This window comes from Rhinoraja longicauda, chromosome 4 (genome assembly GCF_053455715.1).
Source record: "Rhinoraja longicauda isolate Sanriku21f chromosome 4, sRhiLon1.1, whole genome shotgun sequence".
Lineage (NCBI taxonomy): Eukaryota > Metazoa > Chordata > Chondrichthyes > Rajiformes > Arhynchobatidae > Rhinoraja > Rhinoraja longicauda.
The window spans coordinates 70,242,394-70,261,208 of record NC_135956.1 but is presented as its reverse complement, the minus strand read 5'-3'; the positions used below and the strand labels follow the sequence as shown (position 1 = coordinate 70,261,208).

The window sequence follows — 18,815 nt, the reverse complement described above, 5'->3', positions numbered from 1 at the left end:
CTATCTATCTATCTATCTATCTATCTATCTATCTATCTATCTATCTATCTATCTCAGATCTTGTGAATAAATGAATGTATGTATATATATATTTGTAACAGTGATTTCGGCTGATTTCGGCAAAACGGTGAACCGTAGCGCCACAATTTTGCACCGCCTTAATCACCACGCTGGACGCTTGTCGAAAATGATATTTTTATTTAATTCGTTAATATATTTTTTAAGTTACAGAGGTTTTAAAGTTAAAACTTTTTTTCCCTGTTATTTCGGCTGATTTCGGCAAAGCGGTCAACCGTAGCGCCACAGTTTTTGCACCGCCTTAATCACCACGCTGAACGCTGGTGGAAAATGATATTTTTATTTAATTTGGTCGTGTATATTTTAAGTTACAGAGGTTTTAAAGTTAAAACTTTTTTTTTTAACCGCTTTATTGAGCCTTCAGCGTGTGACGTCAAAATGCCCATGTGACATGACATCGTGCTGCCCCCCCTCCTACTGATTTATTGATGGTTTTCAGCGTGGCGCTGCTGTGCGTATGACGTCAGCACGCACGCGCGGCCTCTCCTCACTCGCAAAAAAAAGCGGAGCGGCCCGCCCGCCCGCGATCACCGGCTCCCCTCTTCTCTCTCTCCCCTTGCTTCTCTCCTCTCTCCCACACCCGGAGACCCTCTCCCCGATATCGCCCGCGCGCCGCCGCCCTATCCGTCCCAGTAGTCCGGGCTCGGCCACGGCGCAGTAACGGCCGCTGGGGGCAAGAGAGAGTAGGGGTGTGCTGGGGAAAGGGGGGGGTGGGGGAGAGTAAGAGTGTGTCTGGGGGGTAGAGAATGGGGGGTGTGGGAATGGGCCCAACGGGCCCGCTTTGCTAGTATATATATATATATCCAGTGATCAGAACTTACCACAAACTGGGGGTTTACTTCACGATCCACTTGGCCTGTGATGTTTAAAAAGCCTGTATTTGGGTCGATCACAAACATGTTGACTGGAGGTAGGTTTGCCCCATGTCCTGAGATGCTGTAGGTTAATCTTTCCAGGAGTTGGTAGTCAGAGATAATCTAAAGGAGCAAATGGTGAGTGGAGATTTTAGACTTTGCACTTTACTTTAGACTTTAGAGAAACAGCGCGGAAACAGGCCCTTCGGCCCACCGAGACTGCGCCAACCAGCAATCACCCCGTACATGAACATTATCCTACAAACACTAGGGACAACTTTTTTTTTTACAGAAGCCAATTAACCTACAAACCTGTACGTCTTTGGAATGTGGGAGGAAACCGGAGCACCGTAGAAAACCCACGCAGGTCATGGGGAAAACGTACAAACTCCGTACGGACAGTACCCGTGGTCAGGATCGATTCTGGCGCTGTAAGGCTGCAACTACCACTGCGTCACCATGCCACCACTAGATATGTTGCCAGAACATCTTTAGTCCATAAGACATAGGAGCAGAATTAGGCTATTTCGGTCCATCGAGTCTTCTCCACCATTCAATCATGGTTGATCTATCTCTCCCTCTTGACCCCATTCTCCTGCCTTCTCCCCGTAACCTTTGACACCCATACCAATCAAGATTGTTGTTATTAGTTAACTAATATTGGTTGTTATCAGTTTCAGATGGCAATTTTAATGAGATAAATCACGCAAATGGAGAAAAAACTTCTTGGATGCCCTTCCCAATCAAGAATCTGTCAATCTCTGCTTTAAAAATACCCAATGACTGCCTCTACTGCCGTCTGTGGCAATGAATTCCACACATTCATCACCCTCTGACTAAAGAAATTCCTCCTCATACTTAAGTATCAACATACTTATGTTGCGGTTAACAGGTGAGTGATTGGTGACTAGATTTCTTTGATTATTGAATTGATTGAAAGATACAGCATGGAATCAGGCCCTTCAGCCCACCGAGTCCATACCGACCATCAATCACCTGCTCACGCTAGTTCTACGTTATTCCACTTTCGCATCCACTCCCTACACACTTGTGGCAGTTTACAGAGGATAATCAACTTACAAACCCGCACGTCTTTGGGATGCAGGAGGAAACCAGAGCACCCGGAGAAAACCCATGTGGTCACAGGTAGAACGTGCAAACTCCACACAGACAGCACTCGTAGTCAGGATCGAATCAGTGGGAGTTGATGCGGATGTGAGGGAGAATGTCTAGCTGCTGGCTGTGTGGAGTTTGCACGTTCTTCCAGTGACCACGTAGGCTTCCACCCGAGTGTCCAGTTTCCTCCAACACCCTATAGAGGTAACACTATACAGTGTGGAAACAAGCCCTTCAGCCCAACGCACACACCGACCAAAATGCCATACCCCATCTACACTAGTTCCACCTGCCTGTATTTGACCCATATTCCTACAAAGCTATCCTATACATGTACTTATCCAAATGTTATTTAAACGTGACGATTGTACCTGCCTCAACTATCTCCTCTAGAAGCTCGTTCCATACATGCACCACGCTTTGTGTAAAAACGTTTCCCCTCGGGATCCTATCCTTCCACTCTCACCTTAAACCTATATCCTCTGGTTCTTGATTCCCCTTCTCTGGGTAAAAGAATGTGCCTCTCATGATTTTGTGCACCTCTGTACGATCACCCCCTCATCCTCCTGCACTCCAAGGAATAAAGTCCCAGCCTGCTCAACCTCTCCCTATAGCTCAGGCCCCTCAAGTCCTGGCAACATCCTCGTGAATCTTTTTCCGCCCCTTTTTCAGCTTTCCCCGCTGAACCCGTGACTTACGATAGCGATGGGGTTTTTCATTGGTGGTTCGTGCTCCCTGATGGAGAACGGCGGGATTATCCACTCCCTCTTCTGTCGTCGAGACTGGCTGCGTTTTGGGAAATGGATGATGGGAGGAGTGTGCCTCCTTGAACCCTGCCGAACAATCATAAACGTCAGAGGGCTACAGACCTCGGCCACACAATACTTTCCCATGATGCCCCCATCCCCTCTGTACGGAACTCATAAACGTTTGGCAGCACAGGCCCTCTACTCGCTGGAGTTTAGAGGGATGAGTGGTAGGGGTGCCAACTATCTCACTCCCAAATAAGGGACAAGGTGACGTCACCACCCCGCCCGCGCCCCACGTGACCTCATCCAGCCAGCGGCCACTTGCTTCCGCTCCACCAATGACGGCCGCCTGAGCCGGGAGGCATGTTTCTATGCAACCTCCGTTAGGCAGCTCCCGGGCCTCCGGACCTAGACTGTCCGGAGCTACACTGTCCGGAAGGTAGACACAGATTTGAATCAGCATCTGCAGTTTTTTTCCTACTACTGTCCGGGCCTACAGCGCCCCCTCCGGGCCTAAAGGCGGGCCTGTATGGGGCAAACTAATTTAGCCCAAAATACGGGATGTCCCGGCTAATGTGGAACAGTTGGCAACCCTATTGAGTGGGGACCTCATTGAAACTTGCCAAATAGTGAAAGGCCTAGATAGAGTAGATGTGGAGAGGATGTTTCCACTAGTGGGAGAGTCTATGACCAGAGGCCATAGCCTCCGAATAAAAGGACATACCTTTAGATAGGAGATGAGGAGGAATTTCTTTAGTCAGAGGGTGGTGAATCTGTGGAATTCATTGCCACAGAAGACTGTGGAGGCCAAATCAATGGATATTTTTAAGGTGCAGATTGATAGATTGTTGATTAGTACAGGTGTCAGGGGTTATGGGATAAAAGCAGGAAAATGGGGTTGAAAGGGAAAGATAGATCAGCCATGATTGAATGGCGGAGTAGTCGTGATGGGCCGAATGGCCTAATTCTGCTCCTACAACAGGATGAATCACAAAGTACAAACACGCTTTTTTTGGTTTCCTCCCACTCTCCAAAGTTGTGCAGTTTTGTAGGTTATTTGGTTTTTGTAAATTGTTCAGTGTGCACGATAGAAATAGTGTACGAGTGAGAATTGGTTGGCATGGACCCGGTGGGGCCAAATGGCCAGTTTCCATGCTGCATCTCTAAACTAAACTGAATTAAAGTAAATAAGCCTGGTTTTAGAGTCACACTAGCATGAAAACAGACCATTTGGCCTGATTCGTCCATACTAACCAAGATCACTTTTGAGATACAGCTTGGAAACAGACTCTTTGGCCCACCGAGACCATGCCACCCAGCGATCATCCCGTACTCTAGCACTATCCTACTCACTAGGGACAATTTACAATTTTACAGAAACCAATTAACCTACAAACCTTTGGAGTGTGGGAGGAAACCGGAGCATCCAGAGCAAACCCAGGGGTGTCATGGGGAGAACCTACAAACTCCGTACAAACAGCACCCGGAGTCAGGATTGAACCTGTGTCTCTGGTGCTGTAAGGCAGTAACTCTACCGCTGCACCACCATGCCACCCACTCATGCACCTTCTCAGTAAATCACATCCCTCAAAACCTTTCCTATCCATGCACTTGTCAAAAATTCTTGGTTAAATGACATTTCTTACCGGCTTTTGGCGAATTTCCAAAGACACTAAATGGACTGGAACTTTCCATTCCTTGTGACTTGTTAAATCCTTTGCGAAAACCTTGAAGTGATAGGTTGAGTTGATGTATTGGGTACGAGTTGCAAACACCTTGCCATTGGAGTAGATCCCAAAGTTGTCATCATTGGTACTTAACCTAACGTGTTCTCCCAAATTGCAATCATGGAACGTAACTGGAATTTAAAAAACAATCATACATCAGGACAGAAGGAATAGAAGAGGGGGTCAAATAAACGTTTCCTTACTCAACAAGTTCATGTTCATAAGTTTTAGGAGCACAATTAGGCCATTTGGTCTATCAAGTCTACTCCGCCATTCAATCATGGCTGATCTATCTTTCCCTCTCAATCCCATTCTCCTGCCTTCGCCCCATGACCCCTGAACCCCATACTAATCAACAATATGCGAATCTCTGTCTTCAAAATATCTATAGACTTGGCCACCGCAGTCGTCTGTGGCAATGAAATCCACAGATTCACCACCCTCCAACGAGAAAGATTCCTCTTCATCCCCTTTCTAAAAGTACGTTCTTTTATTCTGAGGTTATGGCCTCTGATCGTAGACTCTCCCACTAATAACTCCAAGGTCCTATTTAGAACAATTACCTCTGTCATATGTCCCGCCCCCAGTACCAGCTTAGTTGGGTCCCCTGCTAAGTGCGAAGAATTCGCTAAATTTTTCACCAACAAAGTTGAGAATATTAGAATGAACATTTCCCCTCCCACCCGTGACCTAGCTGTCTCACTAGTCTGTTCATCTAAATTGGACTGCTTCCAACCCGTCACTCTATCCTCCCTTGCAAAGCTTATCTCCGCTATGAAACCTGCAACCTGCCCCCTTGATCCTGCCCCCACTGCCCTTCTGAAGGATGTCATTGCAATAGCTGGTCCCAGCATCCTCTCTATTATCAACAGTTCTCTGGCCACTGGCACTGTTCCAACCAGTTTCAAGCACGCGGTGGTCCAGCCCCTACTGAAAAAACCTAACCTAGACCCCACCTTGCCTAGCAACTACAGACCCATTTCCAAACTGCCATTCCTGTCAAAAGTCCTTGAAAAGGCAATCCTTAACCAATTAGTGCCCTACCTGCACCAAAACACCATCCTGGAAAGTTTCCAGTCAGGTTTCAGAGCCCACCACAGCACAGAGTCTGCCTTGTTGAAGGTACACAACGACCTGCTTCTCGCCATCGACACCGGCGACTGTGCAATCCTGCTCCTTCTCGACCTCAGCGCAGCATTCGATACAGTGGACCACACCATCCTTATTGACCGTCTCCGGTACGCGGTTGGCATTGATGGCACTGCCCTGAGCTGGTTCGCTTCGTACCTCAAAGATAGGAGTTTCGCCATCAACATAGGCAGTTATTCCTCTGCTCCAGCTAGCCTCTCCTGCGGAGTTCCACAAGGCTCAATCCTAGGCCCCATTCTCTTTTCTCTATACATGCTCCCCCTTGGCCAAATCATTCAAAGGCACGGCATTTCTTTCCACTGCTATGCCGATGACACTCAGCTTTACCTCCCCCTGAAACCCAACAACCAGTCAAATTTAAACAGCCTCTCACACTGCCTTGAGGACATAAAATGTTGGATGGCACAGAACTTCCTCCAATTAAATGAGAGCAAGTCTGAGGTCATCCTATTCGGCCCCCCCGACTCCATCAAATTGATAACAGGCAGTCTTGGAAGCCTATCCTGCCTAGTCAAACCGCATGTCAAAAACCTCGGCATGATATTTGACTCTGCATTAAAATTTGATAAGCAAGTCAACGCTGTGGTAAAAGCCAGCTTCTTCCAACTTCGAACCATAGCTAAAATCAAACCTTTCCTCAAATTCGACGACACAGAAAAAATCATTCACGCTTTCATTTCCTCCCGCCTAGACTACTGCAACTCCCTATACACTGGGATCAGCCAATCTTCCCTGTCCCGCCTGCAACTGGTCCAAAACGCCGCAGCGAGACTCCTGACGGGTACCCGTAAAAGGGACCACATCACCCCGATTCTGGCCTCTCTCCACTGGCTCCCTGTACGGTACAGAATCAACTTCAAGCTCCTCCTATTCACGTATAAAGCCATAAATGGACACTCCCCCCCCTACATCAAAAATCTTCTAACCCCCCTCTCTAACTCCAGGTCCCTCAGATCGGCCGACTTGGGGCTATTCACTATCCCACGGTCTAGGCTTAAACTCAGGGGTGACCGCGCTTTTGCGGTTGCAGCTCCTAGACTGTGGAACAGCATCCCTCTCCCGATCAGAACTGCCCCCTCCATCGACTCCTTTAAGTCCAGGCTCAAAACATATTTCTACTCCCTAGCGTTTGAGGCTCATTGAGGAGGCGCTGTGAACTGTTTGCGTGCTACTGTATGTTTTCATTTTTTTTTTTTCTATTGGAACCTAATCAAATGTACAGCACTTTGGTCAACGTGGGTTGTTTTTAAATGTGCTATACAAATAAAATTGACTTGACTAATGGAAATATCCTCTCCACATCCACTCTATCCAGGCCTTTCACTATTTGGTAAGTTTCAATGAGTTTACCCCGCCCTCCACAATGAAACACAATCGTTCCATCCAATTCCTACATTTTCGGTTTCACACGGAAGATGGCCATTCAGCCTTCTGGGCCCATGCTGGTTCCCAACAAAGCAATCTCATCAGCCCCACTGAGTCACACTAAGATGGTGCTGGAGCATGGCAACTCTTTGCATCGTGGTCCAAGAGGAGGCTCTACAATAATAATAATTCACACTTGTTCTATGTAATTCCACTTTCTCATCCACTTCCTACGAACTAGGGGCATTTTACAGAAGCCAATGTTAATTGGCTACAAACTCGCACGTCTTTGGGATGTGGGAGGAAACCCACGCACTCACAGAGGGAACGTGCAAACTCCACACAGACAGCAATCGAGGTCAGGATCGAACCTGGGTCGCTGTGAGGCAGCGGCTCTACCAGCAGCGCCACTGTGCCACCTCAGTGACTAGCATGGACCAGTTGGGCTGAAAGGCCTGTGTCTAGACTGCAAATACTTTATTAATGCTTTAAATTATTATAATAAACATCACCTGTAAGTACATCCTCCCCTTTAAACAGCTGTGGAGAAACAACTGCCTCAAACCGGTGTTTGGCAAATTTTTTCTTGCATCCTTTTCCAGTCTGAGAACACACCTGGAACCGAATAATGGAAAAATACATTTAATAAGCAACCATAATCAAAAGCTACGGTTTCAAATGCTGTGTCGACATTGTGGATTAACAACAGAGGTACTCTGTATTATTAGTTTAGTTTACTTTGTAGATACAGCGTGGAAGCAGGTTCTTCGGCCTACTGCCGACTAGCAATCCCTGTACACTAACACTATCCTGCACACACTGGGGACAATTTACAATTTTACCAAAGCCGAATAGTCTACAAACCTGTAAGTTTTTGGAGTGTGGGAGTTAACCGGAGAACCTGGAGAAAACCCACGAGGGTCATAGCGAGAACGCAGACAGCACCCGTAGTCAGGATAGAACCCAGGTCTCTGGCGCTGTAAGGCAGTGACTCTACCGCTGTGGCACCATGCGGCCCAATTGATTAGGAGAAAGAAAGATGGTGCCCAAGACAGGTGACTCTCTGCGTACTGATCCCAGAAGTGGATCTGCAATCACTCATTACAATCACACCACTCTTTCAAACCTCTAACAGCAGCATTTCTTACTTTATCTATGCTATTCCCTATATCCTGTATCTGTAAACTGTGGATGGCTCGATTGTAATCATGTATAGTCTTTCTGCTGGATATGAAGGAACTGCAGATGCTGCTTTATACTAAAGATAGACACAAAATGCTGGAGTAATGTAATGAGTGGAGTCGTACGTTTCAGTGCCCGGTGTGGCTCGGCCGCGGGGACTTCCATCCCCTTGCGGGGGCTGTGCGGGTCGGTTGCCTCGGTAGGGGTCGAGCTGTCTGTTCGTGGGCGTGGGGGGAAGAGAGTGGAAGTTTTGTTGCCTTCCATCACAGTGAGGGGGTGTTTGGAGTCACTGTGATGGATGTTTGTGTTGGGGTCGTGTGTCCTGTGTTTTCTTTTTTGTTGTGTTCTGTGACTGCTGGAAATGTAATTTTGTTCGGTATCTCGGTACCGAATGACAATAAAGTTCTGTACTGTATTGTACTCCATTATACACTGGAATTTAGAAGGATGAGAGGAGATCTTATCGAAACGTATAAGATTATTAAGGGGATGGACACGTTAGAGGCAGGAAACATGTTCCCAATGTTGGGGGAGTCCAGAACAAGGGGCCACAGTTTAAGAATAAGGGGTAGAGCTGAGATGAGGAAAAACCTTTTCAGTCAGAGAGTTGTGAATCTGTGGAATTCTCTGCCTCAGAAGGCAGTGGAGGCCAATTCTCTGAATGCATTCAAGAGAGAGCTAGATAGAGCTCTTAAGGATAGCGGAGTCAGGGGGTATGGGGAGAAGGCAGAAACGGGGTACTGATTGAGAATGATCAGCCATGATCACATTGAATGGCGGTGCTGGCTCGAAGGGCCGAATGGCCTCCTCCTGCACCTATTGTCTATTGTCTATTGTACACACGTCGAAAATGCAACACACATTTATTAAAGTCCACTTACAGCATTGATCTGCAAGACGTCACAGCCACTAACAGCCACTCCAACTGCCCTAGGTAAGCAAGCTCTTGGTAATATATATCGCATATTAGGCGGAGCAACTACTAGCAAGCGCTACAATCGGTTAGTAGGAAATAACCAATCTACATCTTTCCTTGTAGAAACAAAATAAAGCATAGATACGTGGAAACATGGTGGCTAAACACTATAGTAGCCGAAACGTTAATATCGCATTTGGGGAAGTATAAATGGTTACACAAAATCGCCGTATCTAATGGGTGGCCTGCTGATCCGACCGGCGCGTGTGCGGTACGAATCCGCATCTCCTCCCTTCACGGGTGAAGTGAATGTGGAGGGGACCGGGGACGGCACCGGAGACCCGTTGGGTGGAGGTGGTGAAGCAGTCGAGTTGGGCGCCAAACGCCGTGGAGAGGCGGCGGGGGACCCAGTCTCCGGTAGTGGAGCAGCCGGCCTGGTAGTGGGAGGGTACGCAAAACGCGTGCCCTCTGGATGTGGAGCCGCAGGATGCGGTTCCTTCACTGAAAGGAGATGTTGACGGTTGCGTCTGTAAATGGCTCCGTCCGCGCATTTACCACCAGGTAGGAGCGCGCGCGGTTCTTTGGCAGGGCTGTGGATGTGACCCAGACGGCCGTAGCCCTTGGTGGTCTGGAGGCGAACGACCTGTCCACTGGACAGCGGTTTAAGGGGCTTACTGGATTTGTCAATCTGCGGGTCAGGCAGCATCTCTGGGGAAAAGAAATAGGGAAGGTCAGAACAAATCAGGGCCAGCAGCAGATGACCTCAGGAAGGGTGGAGTCCAGAATGGTTAATGTTGGCTGAGGAAGGTGTGCGAACTACAAGGATGCGAACAGTGGACCTAGTAGGACATCTAGGAGGGTGGTTGGGGGGGGGGGGGGGGGGGGTGAGGGGGGAGGGAATGCAGGAGTTACTTGAAATTAGAGAAATCAATGCTCATACCGAAGATAGACACAAAATGCTGGAATAACTCAGGCAGCATCTCTGGAGAGAACGAATGGGTGACATTGTAGTGAGTCCAAACGAGTGGTATTATTCAAATACTTTATTGTCGGTAAAACCCGTGACAAACGCAACGTACTTACTCTTGGACTAACACTAACTTCGCTCACTAATCTAATCTCTAACTCCAGTTTGGCGCCAGGCATTTAAATACCTCGCGCTCCCTCACCCCGTGACCGTAAACCAATCCGAGGGTTCTAGACTACCTGGCCAATCCATATGTCCCTACATGATCCCCCCCAGAACCCTCAAAACCATACCTCACGGGCGCCCGAACCTCCCGCCCAGAACGTGTACGGAGGGGGGAAACCGATACCCCCAGCGTGACAGGAGGCGGGGTGGACGCCGCCGCTGGAGGCGATGGGGGGTCCACTGGAGCGGAGGGTGTAGGTGACGGGGGGCACTTGATCGGCAACGGCAGCCCGGGCCCAACCATAGGCGGCAGAGGCCCGAGAGGTGGTAAACAGGACGCCGCTGGCGGGACCAGTCGAGCGGCCACAGGCCGGCCCCGGCGCGGAGGCTGAGCCACCGACACGGGGAGGTCCTGGTCCAAATGGGCCGGCTTGAGACGGGACACTGAAACAAGCTCCTGGCGATTTCCTACCTGCAAGGTGAAGGTTACAGTCCCTCTTTTGAGCACCTGGAACGGGCCCTGGTAAACCGGCTGAAGAGGGGGGTGGTGGCAATCTTTCCGAAGAAACACGAAATCACAGCCCCGCAAGTCCGACGGAACGTGAACTGCTGTGCTTCCGTGACTGGAGGTCGGGACTGGAGCCAGAGAACCCACCCGTGCCCGGAGGGAGCCCAAGACTGACGTGACGGATGGCGGCAAGGCGGGAGTGGAAGGGAGAATGTCACCCGGCACCCGCAGGGGCGAACCGTAGACGAGCTCGGCCGAAGATGTGCCCAGCTCAGCCCGTGGGGCCGTACGAATGCCGAGGAGGACCCAAGGCAGCTGGTCAGCCCAATCGTAGCCGGTCAGGCGAGCACAGAGGGGCGCCTTCAGCTGCCGAAGGAAGCGCTCAACCATCCCGTTGGCTTGGGGATGATAGGCGGTGGTCTGCTGTAAGCGAGAACCATACAGCTGTGCCAGCGCGGCCCAGAGGGACGAGGTGAACTGGGCTCCCCGATCTGTGGTGATGATAGCCGGGACACCGAAACGGGCCACCCAATGCAACGCCAGGGCCCGTGCACAGGAGGCCGCCGAGGTGTCCGACAACGGGAGCGCCTCCGGCCAACGAGTGAACCGATCAACCACCGTCAGTAGGTGAGTGTAACCCCTGGAATAGGGCAATGGACCCACCAAATCCACATGGATGTGGAAAAAACGGACGGGGGGAACCTCGAATCTCTGGTATGGGGGCTGGACATGGCGATGAACTTTGGAGGTCTGGCACGGAATGCAGGCACGTGCCCAGGCTGCCACCTGCTTCCGCAGGCCTTGCCAGACAAACCGGTCAGCCACCATGGCTGAAGTCGCCCTGATGGACGGATGTGCCAGGCCATGAATGGCCTCAAAACTTGGTACCTGTGGGGCCACACGCCACCTGCTCCAAACGCAGTCCCGAGGCTGTGGAGGCGTACACCGCGGCAGTCCCTTCCAGGCGCTGAGCCTCCGCTAGCTCCTGGAAATCCACTTGTTTACCCACCACGGCTACGGAGGGAATGGCCGGCCTGGACAGGGCATCAGCAACGGCATTCAGCCTACCCGCAATATGACGGACATCGGTCGTAAACTCCAAAATCAGGGTTAGGTGCCGCTGCTGGCGAGCCGACCACGGATCAGAAACCTTAGCAAAAGCGAATGTCAGAGGTTTGTGATCCGTGTAGGCCACGAAAGAACGGCCTTCCAAAAAATAACGGAAGTGGCGGACTGCTAAATAAAGGGCCAGGAGCTCCCTATCAAACGCACTGTACTTGAGCTCCGCTCGAGAGAGCTGCCTGCTGAAAAACGCCAGGGGCTGCCAATTACCGTCGACCTGCTGCTCCAAAACCCCACCAACCGCCACGTCTGAGGCATCCACCGTCAGAGCTGTGGGGGCGGAGGAGCGCGGGTGCACCAGCATGGTGGCGTTGGCGAGGGCCTGTTTGACCGCAACAAAAGCCGTCTCTGCAGCTACGGACCATACCAACTCAGCGGGGTTACCCGCGAGACATTGAAAAAGGGGGCGCATGACCCGAGCTGCTGCAGGCACGAACCGATGATAGAAGTTCACCATGCCCACGAATTCCTGCAAGCCCTTGATGGTAGTCGGGCGAGGGAAAGAGCGGACCGCGTCCACTTTAGCTGGCAAAGGAGTGGCACCGGCCGGAGTAACCCGGTGACCCAAAAAATCCACCGCTGACAGGCCGAATTGGCATTTGTCCGGATGGAGAATCAGGCCATGGTCTTGCAGCCTCTGGAACACCGTGCGGAGGTGGACCAAGTGCTCCTGGACCGAACGGCTGGGAATCAAAATATCATCAAGGTAAATAAACACAAACGGCAACCCTCGACCGACCCGGCCCATCAGACGCTGGAATGCCTGAGCTGCATTTGTAAGGCCGAAAGGCATACGCAACCACTCAAACAACCCGAACGGAGTAATGGTCGCCATTTTTGGAATGTCCGGCGGGTGGACCGGGATCTGATGGTATCCCCGCACCAAATCAATTTTTGAAAATATTGTAGCCCCCTCCAGGCTAGCTGAGAAGTCCTGAATGTGTGGAATCGGGTAGCGGTCCGGCCGTGTTGCCGCGTTGAGTCGACGGAAGTCACCACATGGTCTCCACCCCCCAGACGCTTTGGAAACCATGTGCAAGGGGGAGGCCCACGCACTACTCGAAGGCCGAATAATTCCCAGCCTCTCCAAGTTTAGGAACTCCTCTCGCGCCCTGGCCAGCTTGTCGGGTGGGAGGCGCCGTGCCCGGGCAAAAACCGGCGGCCCCTCGGTCGGGATGAAATGAACGACCCCGTGCTTCTCAGAAGGTGCATCGAAACGCTGGACGAGGAGCTGCGGGAAGTCGGCTAGGACCGCATCGAACTGACCGGGGGCCGTGGTGATGGCCTGGATTACTGGGCTGGGTGGGGCGGCGCTTGTAGAAGCCTCTGGGCCAGTACCCCGGGGCCGTACATCAGCCGAGGGTTGCAGGCCCCTCCCGCGGACGTCTGCGACCAAAGAAAACGCCCATAGAAAATCTGCACCCAATATGGCCTGGCCCACATCCGCAACGATGAATTCCCAACGGTAAGTCCTGGACTCGAAGGACAGGGACATGGTCCTTTTACCGTAAGTACGGATGGTGCTACCATTCACCACAATGAGGGGCGGGCCCTTCCCCCACTCGAACTTCACAGTCATAGGGGGGCACAATACTCACGACCGCTCCCGTATCCACTAGCGTAGAGGCGGTAGTTACGGCCAATCGAGACTGCCTCTACATTCGATCGGCCCAGGCATTTCCCGGAAACGAACACGGGGATCTACAGCTTTGTGCCTCGCTGCCCCACCGCCGATGGAAAAAGCACCAGCCACGCCTATCCGGCTCTGTTGGTCGAGCCCGCTGCCAATGAACAGGCGCCGCCGCCCTCTCTTGGCGGGCCGACTGCGAAATAGCGGCCGAGAGTCAAGGGAGAGGGAGGCATAGAGATATGGAAGGGCAAGGTGTGAAGATGACAGATCAAAGGGGACGTTGATCAAGGAACATGTAGATTGGTTCATTGATAGCTCGGGGAAGGTGACAATGTTCATACCGCTGGGTTGTATTACCTTGTGTTATAGAAAATGCAAAAGTTAATTGATGTATAATTAAAGGCTTTGAAAAGCAATATAATCATTACCAGATAATCCACTTTTATTGTCATTGATTGAGTGATATCAATTGACCTTCCCCGTTGGGGAACAGCAATGTAGTGGTGAAGATAGACACAAAGTGCTGGAGTAACGGAGTGGGTCAGGCAGCATTATTGGAGAAAAGGGATGGGTGATGTTTCAGGCCGGGACCCTTCTTCTAACTCTGCTATAAAGGTGCTTGAGGGAACTGGTATAACCAAGCCCTGACATGAAATACAACAGCCCTGAGCTGTCTGGCAATTTTTCAGCCAAGATTTGCACCCATTTCTCTCTTTCCCTCTCCCCAAATCCCCCACTCCCCCCACCCCCTTCAAAGCTGATATTCATTTACATTGGGTGTATGGCACAAGCTGCCAGAGGAGGTCGCTGAGGCAGGTACTATTGCAATGTTTATGAAACGTAGACAGGTACACGGAAAGGATAGGTTTAGAGGGATAGTCATAGTCATAGAGCGACACAGTGCGGAAACAGGCCATTCGGCCCAACTTGCCCCCACCGGCCAACAATGTCCCAGCAACACTAGTCCTACTTGGTCCATATCTCTCCAAACCTGTCCTATCCTGACCTGTCTAACTGTTTCTTAAACGATGGGATAGTCCCAGCCTCAACTACCTCCTCTGGCAGCTTGCCCCATACACCCACCACCCTTTGTGCGAACACGTTATCCCTCGGATGCCTATTAAATCTTTTCCCCTTCACCTTGAACCTATGTCCTATGGTCCTCGATTTCCCTACTCGAGGGTTATGGGCTAAACGCAGACAGGTGGGACTAGTGTAGATGGGATATGTTGGTCGGTGTGGGCAAGTTGTGCCGAAGGGCTTGTTTCCACGCTGTGTGACTCTCTGACTCTGTCCTACTACTCTACTCTATGACAATCAAGATAAATTTACCTAATAGAAGTATATAAAATTATGAGAGACATAGACAGGGTAGACAGTCAGAGCATTTTCCCCAGGATGGAAATGTCAAATACGAAAGTGCATAGCTTTAAGGTGAAAGGGGCAAAGTATAAAGGGGATGTGCAGGGCAAGTTTTTTACACAGGGGATGGTTGGTGGCCGGACCACACTACCACACTGGTGGAGGCAGATATGAAAGTGCTACTTAAGAGACATTTAGATAGGCATATGGATATGCAGGGAATGGTTGGTTTAGTTTAGAGATACAGCACGGAAACAGGCCCTACAGCCCACCAAGTCCACGCCGCCATTGATCACCCGTTCACACGAGGTCTGTACAGTGAATACAGGAAAAGTTGCAAAAGACTCCCGAATTAATGGGAAGGAAAGTTCAAGAAGGGATAAGAGAGTAAGGTCAGGGCCAATAGTGACCGGTGTGAGAAGGGAGGTGAATACCAAAGTTAAAGTGTTGTATTTGAATGCGCAAAGTATAAAAAAATAAAGTGGTTGAGCTTGAGGCTCAGTTAGATATTAGCAAGTATGATGTTGTGGCAATTACAGAGACATGGCTACAAGAGGACCTAGGCTTGGAGCTGAATATTCAGGGGTATACGTCCTATAGAAAAGATAGACAGGTGGGCAGAGGGGGTGGAGTCGCTCTGTTGGTAAGGAATGACATTCAGTCCCTTGCAAGTGGTGACATAGAATCAGGAGATGTAGAGTCAGTATGGACAGAACTGAGGATTTGTAAGCGTAAAAAGACCCTAATGGGAGTTATCTACAGGCCCCCAAACAGTAGCATGGACATAGGGTACAAGTTGAATCAAGAGTTAAAATTGGCATGTCGCAAAGGTAATGCTACGGTGGTTATGGGAGATTTCAACATGCAGGTAGACTGGGAAAATCAGGTTGCTACTGGACCCCAAGAAAGGGAGTTTGTGGAGTGCCTCTGTGATGGATTCTTAGAGCAGGATGTACTGAAGCCGACCAGGGAAAAAGCAATTCTGGATTTAGTGTTGTGTAATGAACTGGATTTGATAAGGGAACTCAAGGTAAAAGAGCCATTGGGAGGTAGCGATCAAAATATGATGTTTTAATCTACAATTTGAGACAGAGAAGAGAAAATCGGAAGTGTCAGCACTACAGTTGAACAAAGGGGACTATGGAGGCATGAGGGAAGAGCTGGCCAGAGCGGAAGAGGAATTGTACTGGAAGGAGGCCCTAACAGGGAAGACGGTGGAACAACAATGGCAGGTATTTCTGGGAATAATACAGAAGGTGCGGGATCAGTTCATTCCAAAGAGGAAGAAAGATTCTAAGGGGAGTAAGAGGCACCTGTGGCTGACAAGGGAAGTCAAGGATGGTATAAAAATAAAGGAGAAGAGGTATAACATAGCAAAGATGTGCGGGAAGCCAGAGGATTGGGACTCTTTTAAAGAGCATTAGAAGATAACTAAAGAGGCAATATGGAGAGAAAAGATGAGGTACGAAGCTAAGCTAGCCAAGAATATAAAGGAGGATAGTGAAAGCTTCTTTAGGTACATGAAGAGGAAAAAAATAGTTAAAACAAATGTGGGTCCCTTGAAGACAGAATCAGGTGAATTTATTATGGGGAACAAGGAAATGGCAAACGAGTTGAACAGGTACTTTGGATCTGTCTTCACTGAGGAAGACACAAGCAATCTCCCAGATGTTCTAGTGGCCAGAGATCCTAGGGTGACAGAGGAACTGAAAGAAATTCAGATTAGGCGGGAAATGGTGTTGGGTAGACTGATGGGACTAAAGGTTGATAAATACCCAGGGGCCTGATGGTCTGCATCCTAGGGTGCTTAAGGTGGTGGCTCTAAAAATCGTGGACACATTGGTGATCATTTTCTAATGTTCTATAGATTCAGGATCAGTTCCTGTGGATTGGAGGGTAACTAATGTTATCCCACTTTTTAAGAAAGGAGGGAGAGAGAAAACAGGAAATTATAGACCAGTTAGCTTGACATCGGTGGTGGGGAAATGCTGGAGTCATTTATAAAAGACGAAATTGCAGAACATTTGGATAGTAGTAACAGGATCGTTCTAAGTCAGCACGGATTTACGAAGGGGAAATCATGCTTGACTAATCTTTTGGAATTTTTTCAGGATGTAACTAGGAAAATGGACAAGGGAGAGCCAGTGAATGTAGTGTACGTGGACTTTCAGAAAGCCTTCGACAAGGTCCCACATTGGAGATTAGTGGGCAAAATTAGAGCACATGGTATTGGGGGTAGGGTACTGACATGGATAGAAAAATGGTTGACAGACAGAAAGCAAAGAGTGGGGATAAATGGGTCCTTTTCAGAATGGCAGGCAGTGACTAGTGGGGTACCGCAAGGCTCGGTGCTGGGACCGCAGCTACTTACAATATACATTAATGACTTAGATGAAGGGATTAAAAGTAATTAGCAAATTTGCAGATGACACAAAGCTGGGTAGCAATGTGAAGTGTGAAGAGTATGCTATGAGGATGCAGGGTGACTTGGACAGGTTGTGTGAGTGGGCAAATGCAGTTTAATGTGGATAAATGTGAGGTTATCCAGCTTGGTGATATGAACAGGAAGGCGGATTGTTAACTGAATGATGTCAAGTTAGGAAAAGGGGAAGTACAAAGAGATCTGGGTGTCCTAGTTCATCAGTCACTGAAAATAAGCATGCAGGTACAGCAGGCGGTAAAGAAAGCTCATGGAATGTTGGCCTCAAAACAAGAGGAGTAGAGTATAGCAGCAAAGAGGTCCTTCTGCAGTTGTACAGGGCCCTAGTGAGACCGCACCTGGAGTATTGTGTGCAGTTTTGGTCTCCAAATTTGAGGAAGGACATTCTTGCTATTGAGGGTGTGCAGCGTAGGTTCACTAGGTTAATTCCCGGAATGGTGGGACTGTCGTATGTTGAAAGACTGGAGCGACTGAGCTTGTCTACTCTGGAATTTAGAGTGAGAGGGGATCGTATTGAAACATATAAGATTATTAAGGGATTGGACACGTTAGAGGCAGGAAGCATGTTCCCGATGTTGGCGAACCAGGGGCCACAGTTTAAGAACAAGGGGTAGGCCATTTAGAACGGAGATGAGGAAAAACCTTTTCACTCAGAGAGTTGTGAAGCTGTGGAACTCTTTGCCTCAGAAGACAGTGGAGGCCAATTCCCTGGATGCTTTCAAGAGAGAGCTCTAAGATAGCGCTCTTAATGATAGGAGAGCCCAGGAATATGGGGAGAAGGCAGGAACGGGGTACTAATTGTGGATGATCAGCCATGTTCACGGTGAATGGCGGTGCTGTCTCGAAGGGCCGAATGGCCTAATCCTGCACCTATTGTCTACTGTCTATGTTGTCCCAGTTTTTTCCCTTCACTCCCTGCACACCAGAGGCAATTTACAGAAGCCAATTAACCTACAAACCTGCAAATCTTTTTGATGTGGGAGGAAACCGGATCACCCAGAGAAAACCCACACGGTCACAGGGACAACGTGCAAACTCCGCAAACAGACAGCACACAAGGTCGGAATTGATCCTGGGTCCCTGGCACTGTGCTGCCCTAGAATGCAGAGATATTGATCAAGTGCAGGCTGTAAAAGTTTGTCTTGGCAACATATTTGGCACAGACATTGTGGGCCGAAGGGCCTGTTCCTGTGCTGTTCTGTTCTATGTTCCAAATGTCACAAGGAAGGTCATTTCCCTCCATGGCTCTGTGAATACTGAATATTCTGGGGAGCACAGTGGTGGTGGTGGTGGTAGAGTTGCTGCCTTACAGCGTCAGAGACCCAGGTTCGATCCTGACTGCAGGTGCTGTCTGTAGGGAGTTTGTACCTTCTCTCTGTGACCTGTGTGAGTTTTCTCCAGTGTTTTCCGGTTTCCCCCCACATCCGATAGACATGGGGGTTTGTAGGTTAATTGGCTTCTGTAAATTGTCTCTAGTAGAATAGA

At 49.5% G+C, this 18,815-nt stretch overlaps 1 protein-coding gene across 1 annotated transcript in view; it reads right to left on the bottom strand.

Moving 5' to 3' along the window:
- Positions 1-7,680, bottom strand: part of LOC144593033 (desmoglein-3-like) — a 38,492-nt gene extending 30,812 nt beyond the window's left edge. The window contains exons 1-4 of the mRNA XM_078398446.1: positions 7,551-7,680; positions 4,444-4,655; positions 2,747-2,881; positions 900-1,055 (exon numbers count right to left, since the gene is read on the bottom strand). Coding sequence (XP_078254572.1) covers positions 900-1,055; positions 2,747-2,881; positions 4,444-4,655; positions 7,551-7,680 — 633 coding nt within the window. The remainder of the gene's footprint in view (positions 1-899; positions 1,056-2,746; positions 2,882-4,443; positions 4,656-7,550) is intronic.
- Positions 7,681-18,815: the final 11,135 nt, after the last annotated feature.